The sequence below is a fragment of the Agrilus planipennis genome, unplaced genomic scaffold (genome assembly GCF_000699045.2).
Source record: "Agrilus planipennis isolate EAB-ADULT unplaced genomic scaffold, Apla_2.0 scaffold55, whole genome shotgun sequence".
Classification (NCBI taxonomy): domain Eukaryota; kingdom Metazoa; phylum Arthropoda; class Insecta; order Coleoptera; family Buprestidae; genus Agrilus; species Agrilus planipennis.
In genome coordinates, this window is record NW_020438918.1 from 797,084 (window position 1) to 806,708 (window position 9,625).

The 9,625-nt window shown below is 32.8% G+C and overlaps 2 protein-coding genes across 6 annotated transcripts in view; both read left to right on the forward strand.

The window, feature by feature from the left end:
- The window catches only part of LOC108736917 (venom carboxylesterase-6-like), an 18,244-nt gene extending 14,630 nt beyond the window's left edge, over positions 1 to 3,614 (forward strand). For all 4 annotated transcript variants that reach the window (XM_018469530.1, XM_018469531.1, XM_018469529.2 and 1 more), the window contains 7 exons: positions 113 to 298; positions 1,036 to 1,235; positions 1,867 to 2,041; positions 2,232 to 2,425; positions 2,491 to 2,656; positions 2,865 to 2,997; positions 3,301 to 3,614. In XM_018469530.1, the coding sequence (XP_018325032.1) occupies positions 113 to 298; positions 1,036 to 1,235; positions 1,867 to 2,041; positions 2,232 to 2,425; positions 2,491 to 2,656; positions 2,865 to 2,997; positions 3,301 to 3,508 (1,262 nt within the window). In that variant the 3' untranslated portion in view covers positions 3,509 to 3,614. The remainder of the gene's footprint in view (positions 1 to 112; positions 299 to 1,035; positions 1,236 to 1,866; positions 2,042 to 2,231; positions 2,426 to 2,490; positions 2,657 to 2,864; positions 2,998 to 3,300) is intronic.
- A 2,057-nt stretch (positions 3,615 to 5,671) lies between these two features.
- Positions 5,672 to 9,625, forward strand: part of LOC108736920 (UMP-CMP kinase 2, mitochondrial-like) — a 6,568-nt gene continuing 2,614 nt past the window's right edge. Inside the window, exons 1-3 of one of the 2 annotated variants that reach the window (XM_025973691.1) lie at positions 5,672 to 5,903; positions 6,550 to 6,927; positions 8,268 to 8,642. In XM_025973691.1, the coding sequence (XP_025829476.1) occupies positions 5,831 to 5,903; positions 6,550 to 6,927; positions 8,268 to 8,572 (756 nt within the window). In that variant the 5' untranslated portion in view covers positions 5,672 to 5,830 and the 3' untranslated portion in view covers positions 8,573 to 8,642. Of the gene's footprint in view, positions 5,904 to 6,549; positions 6,928 to 7,926; positions 8,103 to 8,267; positions 9,409 to 9,625 lie in introns of those variants that run through there. The other variant, XM_025973692.1, reaches the window with a different exon arrangement.

Consider the following 9,625-nt stretch of genomic DNA (forward strand, 5'->3'; position numbering starts at 1 on the left):
GGGGGGGGGGGAGAGGGGCTGTTACCTGATCAGATACGCCACTGAATGAATTGTACATACGTTCGACTTACTGATGGACGTCTCTCAGTTGTTTTATTTACCTTTATTTTAGGTTTTTTAAGTACAAATGATGACGTTGCCCCTGGAAATTGGGCTCTCAAAGATCAGACTGCAGTTTTGAATTGGGTTCAGGATAATATTTGTTATTTTGGGGGAGACAGGGACAGGGTTACCATTTTTGGACAAAGTGCTGGTGCGGCTAGCGTCCATTTGCATATGCTTAGTCCATTATCAAAAGGTAAATTGACAAAATGTATTAAGGAATTTCCGCACACGATATTAATAGGACTATCAAATCGTTGGTTCAAACAATATGGATAGAAACACACACAAAATTATATTAATACATATTCGATTATCATTTAGTGAACCTTTAACTTCATCATCATCATAAGGTCGTCAGTTCTAAGACTGGTCCAATCTAGGTCTAGTTCTACCCCTCCTAACTTCCGTTTCTGCCTCTAATATGTCTCTGACTAGACCTTCATGCCTAAGAAGGTGTCCTACTAACCTATCTTCCATAAAGTCCACTGTTCTCTTACTCTTTCTAGTACCTGATCATTTCTAACCTTCTCTATCCACGGTACCTTCATCATTCGCCCACTGTCCATGTTTCGCACTCGTACAGCACCGTGCTCCAAACATACACCTTTAACAACCTTTTTCGAAATTCTAAATTAAATTAACCGTTAAAATACAAATAAAAAATGCAAAATTACAGAAAATGCCTAATTTGTATTTGTATTTAAATAGTTCTAGATTTATTTTCAATCCTGAAAATACTTCCTAATGATTCTATCGAATCGAGTAAAATTGTGTAGAATAATTGGGTGATAAATACACGTAGCTACAATCTCGAATCAAACTGTACTATTAGATTTAATTTGATTAGAAGACCAAAGACCATTCACACACATTTATTAGTATGAAAATATTGGAAAGACTGCAGCTTGATATTCCTTTATTATTTGTTAGGTCTATTTCACAGAGCTATTTCTCAATCTGGTACAGCCTTATCAGCGTTCGCAAGACCGTTACCAGAAATCCCTCTTTTGGTAGCGAGGGCGCAGGCTGCGTTTGTTGGATGTGACGGTAATGCCAACACGAGTGCCCTTGTTGACTGCTTAAGAAACATTGATGCTCGCGTTTTAGTAAAATCAGTTGACTATTTCAAGGTAATGTGACCATTTGTGAATTAGACGTATATATGTCTATATGAAACCTTTCTCATTAAACAAAGCTTTGAATATTAATTTACGCTACTTATTAATTGATTGTTACCTACTGTAGTTTTCTTCAATTAATTATACTTCCACAATGTGACTTTCACACGGGGTACATACTCATTTGTAAATAATTACTTGCTGTACACATATTTCCGATATTCAGTATGGTTACAAATAATTGCAATTTTACAAAAATGACGTTGACATGGTTATTTCACAATTAATTGACTTTAATTCATAGTTACTTTGTATTTGCAATGGAGATTTGATAACAATTTAAGTGTTTGTTTTGAAAACTCTTCTTTTTACACGTTGAAACATTAAAATGTATGGGGTAACTAGTCGTAACAAATGAACTAATAATTATTTATTATTGTTAAAAGTATTTAGTTCGGCTTTCAAACTTTTTTCTAGCCCAACATAGACCAAAAATTGCATTGATTAGTCCAGCTCAGTTAAAATTATTGCTGGCTACTGCCTATACAATCTATTATCTTCAAAACTTTTAATTTATTTGTATTTACATTAGTACTTTACACTTTTTAAAAGAGAAAAATGGAAAATCTTTTTTCAATTGTAGTTTTTTGGAGATCAACCGTCGGTTGTATTTATGCCTAGTATTGAAAAACGTACTTCTCTAAACCCGCACCCATTTATAACCCAAGATCCCATAGAAATTATCAAATCGAGGAATTTCAACAATGTTCCTTGGATAGTCGGTTTTGTTCAAAACGAAGGACTTATCACAGCAGCAGGTATTTAAAAAATAGATGCTTATACATAAAGTATTGATGATAAAGACTGTATTTCCGTAAAAATTAAGGAATAGAATGTAATACAAAAAGTAAAAATCATTCCATAACTGTTCACAACTCTCTTCAAAAAATCCACTACTTTGAGCATAAAGGAAACTCGTTATCATTTATATTTTTAATTATTTTTTAGAATTACTTCGTAAGTCGTCGTTAAGAAATGAACTTATATCGAATTTTGACAGTTATTGTCCACAGCTGTTAGGTTTGAATTTCAGTACGTTTCCTAATCAAACTGATTTCGTATGGACGAAAATAAAAGATTTCTACCTAGAAGGAAACACAATTAATGTCACGCAGCCTTCTACTTTACAAGGTTTTATCAATGTACATACATTTTATATGACAACAGGAAAATTATATTTTAACGACGGATTTAAACGCATTTACAGCTGTATGGCGATAGATTTTTCAATTATCCTGGCTACAAAGCAATTGATTTGCACTTGGCTACGGGCCTACATCCCATTTGGGTTTACTCATTTAATTATAAAGGAGAATACTCCTACGTTGATCATTTTGCAAGAACAAACGAAGGCAAGGACTTGATCGACTGGGGTGAATATTTATTTTTATTTTTTAAATTTATTTAACCATCTACAACGTTATTTGATTATTTATTAAATGAGATAGTTACTGTACATGTGATATATATATATATTACATGCTACATTTGTACAGAAAACATCATGTGCTTTGCCCAGTGTTACGTTTATGTGTCTGATGTACCTATATCATTAAACAGTATCTATTTTTGAAATTTTAGGAGTGTGTCATTGCGATGATTTGCTGTATCTATTTTCGAGTCCGGCTCTGTTCAAGCCACTGAAATATGACAGTAACGATATGCAAATCAATGTCTTCATGACCAAAGCATGGGCTAGATTTGCAAAATATGGGTAAGTACTCAAATAAATGATATTTTTAACGCTACCAGGACATTTAACTTGATATTATGTGTAAATGAACTAAAGTAACGTGATTTTGGGCATTAAATTCTCGATTAAAATCTCGAATATTATTTTCTTGATCGATAATTTATCGAAATTACGATTTCACGCATATATTTCAAAATATGAAAAGCTGAAACGTCGGTGGAGTTTTCCCAATTATAAACTTTTGCAACCCTTATTGCAACTTTGTTTCCAACAATTAAATTTAATAGAAGAAGAAATGGTTAATTGCTACTTACCTTTTTACAGGATTCCACAACCGTATTGTTTTATACGTTGGCCTTCGGCTAACAAATGTAATAAAGAGTTGAACGGTTACACGGATTTCTGTTATCTGAACATGACTGGCTCGTATGAAACACGGGGTCAAATTTTCACTGAAAATAATTTTTTTACAAACAGATTACGTTTCTGGAGCGAACTGCCCCTATTTGAGAACTTTCTCTATGACGTGTAAATAACTTAGTGCTAGATAGTATTTTACATTGAATTGGACTGTACGTTAGTCTTCCGTAAGTTGAACCACTTGTACATGCATATAAGTAAACTATTTTTTTACCGTATGCAATATATTTTTAATATAAATACCTGCAAAGAAATGTCCACCACTATGAACCCAATCAATCCCTTGAAAATAAAGATTAAATTAAGAAAGCACACAGTGGATGTTTGACCAACTGAGTGCAACAATATACACCACCGGCGAGTTGAAAATCGAACATAGGGATATTCTGTTACGTGCAATCATCAAAAGGCGGCATCATTATTTTGTCTTACCTATGTATAATTCAAAATTTGAAACGTTTATAGGTGTAATAATCATTGTGATTGTTAACCAATTTTAGTGTTGCCTAGAGCTTTCTTAATTTCTAGTTTTTTCGATAAATTGTTTAAAATGTTGCTGGTATTACGTAAAGTTTTATATCAAGTTCTAAATCGACGAAGTGTTCAAAAAAGCCGATGTTCTGTTTTCTTTTACACTATTATTAATATGTTCTTTAATTCTTATTGAGAGAGACTTAAGTCTACTCTGTCCAACATAAGTTACATTAGGTTTTAGATACGACTTTTGAGGTAAATGCTACTAAAATTTGTATTTTATCGATGGTACAGGTTTGTAACCCATTCTCTGGCTATTAATTGTATTATGTCGAATTCAATTTAATAATTTGTTTTTTTACAGAGTAAGTTTAATAAAAGGAATTGTAATTTTCCTTAATTGCTTAAACTACAGGTATTGTGAAATTATTTGTTCACGCATTTGGGTAGATTTTAATTAAATTATTAAGTAGTAACATTTATACGTGCTTCGTTCCTTCGTTTAATTAAAAAGAGCAAAGTTTTTAATGTAAGCATATGAGTAGTACTTTTACACATCAATTTTACCTGGGAAAACACTTTATTAAACAAGTCATGGAATTAATACCATATACGTAAGTAACCTTCAAAATTAATTTTATATCATAATCGACAAATAATAAATTACTTTTATTTGTCGTTTCTTTTAAAAATAAAAACTAAATTTAAAGCTTACTAGCCAATGTAACTGAAACTAACAACATAGTCCCGAAATTTTGACGAATTTGATAACCGAATATGCTTATCGTTAAGCACAGAAGTCTTAAATCCTAAATAACATTTTCCCTTATTGCGATTATAAATAATTTGCTCGGGATTTCCGATGTTAAAGCATGGAAAAAGTTAATTTGCCCAAGAAATTTAGTAAATACTTAATTGTAGGAGACACGTCTGCAAAATTTGATTTGGTAAAACTGTTACAAATTGGCAGTAAGACAAGATAAACGCTTAATATTAAAGACAAAAAATAAAAAAGCAGTTTTAAGAATGCACGATTATTGATGATTTTAAAAATTGTTAAACTTTATCGTTTTTAACTGGATGTATGACATTTAGGGCCTATTTTGTTTCAATGCCAATTTTTAATTTTAATCACCACAGTTCATCTTCTTGTCACAAGAAAGATCAACATAGGTATTTATCATAAAGTGTAACAAATGACAAATACAATTAATATTTAATTTATCACAAAAACAATTTAAAGCAGAAACTGTTTTTATTTTGTTTTGAGACTAAAACTAGTATCCTAAGTATTTCAGATGATTTTTCTGTTTTAATTGATCTAATTAACAATTTATCCTTACATCATGTTTTTCATGAAACATTAGTGAACAAGGTGAGCGTGAAGTCAAGTATATTAAATAAAAAAAGAATAAAGACTATAAAAATATCTACCTATGTATTTAGTGATGATACTGTTTTGCTATTTTAGTCTAAATTTTCTTCCTGTTCCACTATTTTTCACCTGTAACGCCTAAATATAGGCACAGGTATATTTACTTGAATGTGAAAACCGTGAAGAAAAGTTTAATCATCGCATAAATGTTCATGTAACACGCACACATACAAATACGTACACGCTCGATCTACAACAATTTCAACAAATTGAATGGAAAAAATAATGTTTCCATTACCTATATCATTATAAAATCGCGCAATTTACATAAACAAGTTATAAAAAAAATAGTAAAATTGTACCTATGTATAATTAACGTTGTTCTCCTTGAACAGCTTGATGCACAAATATTTTTATGAAAAACGTAAAAAAAAAATAAGATGCAAGGGGAAAAGGTAGGGATGGCCTGTATATAGAAAAACAAGCTTTCTTTGCAATTTGTACTTAGATGTAAATTTGCACCAATAAAGCCATTATTAAGTAATTGAAAAGCGAAATATCAACTTCGTACGTGCTTATAAAATCATGAAGGCTCTTTATGGGATAAGTGTTATTTTCGTGTTGTTTGTAGCGTGCGGCGTTTCTTCAAAAAAAATTCGTAAGTATAATATATTATTAACAATTAACAATAAGTTCAATATGTTTTGTAAACTTTCTAAGATTTGGGTACCATGTCTAGGATTATACCTCTCTGTCATATATTTGCATTCCAAAATTTACACCCTCCACGAAATCTGCCTCAGCTCTACAATATATTTTGATTCCCCTATTTTTCTTAGATCCTCTCCCCTTATCACTTCCCTGCATCTATTTCTTATCAATATTGACCCCATCCCTCAACCACTCCCCCACCTGCTCTTGATTTATGTTTAATATCTACAAAGCCCTCTTCCTCTCCCTATATCATATTTATTTTTCGTCCCCATTTCCAATACCTTCTTCTTCCCTCCCTGATATCCCCTTCTTCCTCCCTCCCTGATGTCCCCTTCTTCCAGCCTTCCTAACCTCTCCTCAGGAGATCTGTATGTTCGAACAATAAGCAAACTGGTCCTTGTTCTCTCGGGAATTGTCTACGGCGCACTGATGATATCCAAAGGGATCGAAATTTATCCATTAGATCACTGATCAGAAACTTTTGTTTCATTACTCATTGATTTTCATCTATTCTGATAAATATTTTGATTTAATATTTTTAATTATTGATTGTCTATTATGATTGTTTATCTTGTTAATTAATTTTTAAGCCTCGTTCGTTCACCGATGCTATAGAAACGACCCACACTTATCGGAATGTTTTATAAAAGTCGTAAACGAACTTCGACCCCGCTTAGCAAAAGGCATACCCGAATTGAATTTGTCTCCAATAGACCCTATGGTTATACCCAAAATATCAGTGACCAACTATACAGGAGCCTCTTTAGGCGTTGATGCAGAATTCACCAACATGACTTTTTACGGTGGCAAGGATTTCGTCATTAAGAACCACAGTCAAGATTTTGACGCAGGAGAATGTCACACAGTGATTTATATACCAAAAATTAATATGGTAACAAATTATAGAATAAAAGGAAAAATTCTGATCCTGGATATTGATAGCAGCGGAAAAGCCGAAGCTACATTCAGTAAGATAAGCAAATCTATTTTTTTCACTTGTGTGTTCCCTACATAATCCTGTTAATTTTTCAGCAGCATATCTTGGAATGCCTCACTTTATAGTATGCACATATGTAATCATCATCATCATCATCATCATCATCATAAGATAGTCAGTCCCTAGACTGGTTGGACACGCACCTCCACTCTTTGCTACCCTGAGCTAACCTTCGCTTTTCCCTAAAAGTAGAATATCCCACATCATTAACTATTTACGAACAATAATCTAATCTACGTCTACCTCTATTCCTTTTAACTCCTGTTTCTACCTCTAAAATGTCTGACTAAACCATCATACCTTAGAAGGTATCCTACCAACCTATCTCGCATATTTCTTATTGACTTCCATAGAGTTCTTTGTTCTCCTATTCTTTATAATCGTGATCATCATACGGTCGTCAGTTCACAGACTGGTTAGACACGCACTTCCACTCTTTCCTATCTTCGCATTTCCCTAAAACTAGAATATCCCACATCCTTAACTGTTTGCGAACAGTAATCTAATCTAGATCTACCTCAACTCCTCTTAACTCCTGTTTGTGCCTCTAATATGTCTGACTACTAACCTACATATTTCGAAAAAAAAAAAACTTTTGGGTGTTTCATTCCCACCAGCCAGTAATGCTGGTGGGCGGGCAGTTCCNGATGAGATCCAAAAAGATCGAAATCGCGATCCGCGTCTGGCAGTTTCGACGGAACACAGACCACTTCGAATAATTTTATTCGATTATGGTAACGTGCCTATCACGTTGAGGTGAGCTACGCCGGGATTCGTTTCAGCAAGTAGATATCCATATTTTTAAATGGACCTTGTTGGGGCATATGTAATCCTCAAATGTAGCATCATACTACAGATGGCGCTTACCACACTATTTGTAGTATTTTCTAAAACGCGCTGTTAAGACAGCTGGTAAAGGTTGGTCTGTGTTCTGTCAGAGCTGTTTGCGACGCGCTGATGAGATCCAAGAAGATCGAAATCGCGATCCGCGTCTGGCAGTTTCGAGTTTCGACGGAACACAGACCACTTCGAATTATTTTGTTGAATTGTGTAGTTAATAAACAATCTTTGGTCAAAACCAAATTATTATCTATATTTTTGGCAACTAATGTTAGAGTGAAAAGTTATAGATTATGCAATATTTAAGTAAGTTGCAATTCCACAGTTCTTTATAGCCGATCCACCACGATTCTGATTCCAAAAGATTAACTTAGAAGAAAAATAAGAAGACAAAACTATTTTGTTACTAATTTTATATTCCTTATGATAATCAACATTTCTGTGTTTTACGTTAAGTTTTATTTGTTTTAGGTGACTTGGTTATAACGGCAAAACTAAAAATGAAAAAATACCAAAAGAACGAAAAGGAACACCTAAAATTCGAAAAAGATATTTTTGACATTGATATTGGCAAAGCAATTATTCATTTAAATAACATCTTTCCCAATAATCCAGAAATTAGTGAAAATACAAACCTAGTTATCAACGAAAATATGGATCTCTTAATGCAAGATATTAAGCCTATTGCGTTAAAAACAGCAAGAGACATTTTGCTCAACCTTCTCAATCGCGTTTACGAAACATTCTCCTTCGACGAGTTGTGGCCTTTAGAGTAAAATATCTTCCGAGAAAGTACTTAATAAAAACACATTTCCTTAATAAAATTATAATAAATGAAATAAGTACGTTTTGTGTTTTTTATGATACTACACCCTTTAAGGGTGAGGTCTAGGTTTAGATCCCCCTGGAATTGGGGAATCTCTATCGAAATGGGTCAACCAAGAATATTCAAATAAATTGCCAATTTTCTTCTCTTCAGTTCTTATAAAATAGACTACTTATTATTTTTTAAATTTATGCATATATATGAAAAGTCCTTTCAGAAAGGATAGACTGACTAACTGGTATATCAACCTATACCCCAATATCTCAAACCCCTGACTCCATATTTGAAATTTTTCGAAGGTGTTTAACATTATAAAATTATAAATAAGTTACGCACTAAGAGTTTAAATTGTTAGTTAAGATGAAAATGGTTTCAAGTAGAGTCACTTAGCTTCAAGTACTATCGACTACTGACAAACGTACTGTCCGTGAGCATTTTTTTTTTTTTATTCAATTTTAGCGCGCTTCTACATTTGTTTAAACAATTGCTCTGAGTGAACTAAAGCACGTTGAACGCAACTAAACTTGTTTACAAATAACCACTGAAATAAATAGACACTTTTATCTTTATAAATGAATTTTATCGTTTTCAAACACTCTAAAATCTACTGGTACTTCCCCAGTTTTAAAGGTGACTCTCTCGTCGTATGTTCGCGTAGTACTGACGTATTGAATATCAACGATTCAATTAAATTTTAATAGTTCGTAGTTATATGTCAAGAGAAGCCAAATGGCTATGATTTTTCATAAGTTTGAAGAAGTTCGGAATTTCTTAAATGATCCCAAGGTATGTTTATTATTTCTTTTAACATTAGTAGATATGCATTGTTACGAAATTAAATTCTTTAGTACAGACATTTGGAACCTGTTAATAAACTATGGGATATATACAATACCGTAAAAAACGCGAAAAAAGACACTTTAAACCAAAATGAAGGTGAAAATTTGAGGAAACATCCCCTAATCGTTATCGAAGGCTTGGACGGTTCGGGTACAAACACATA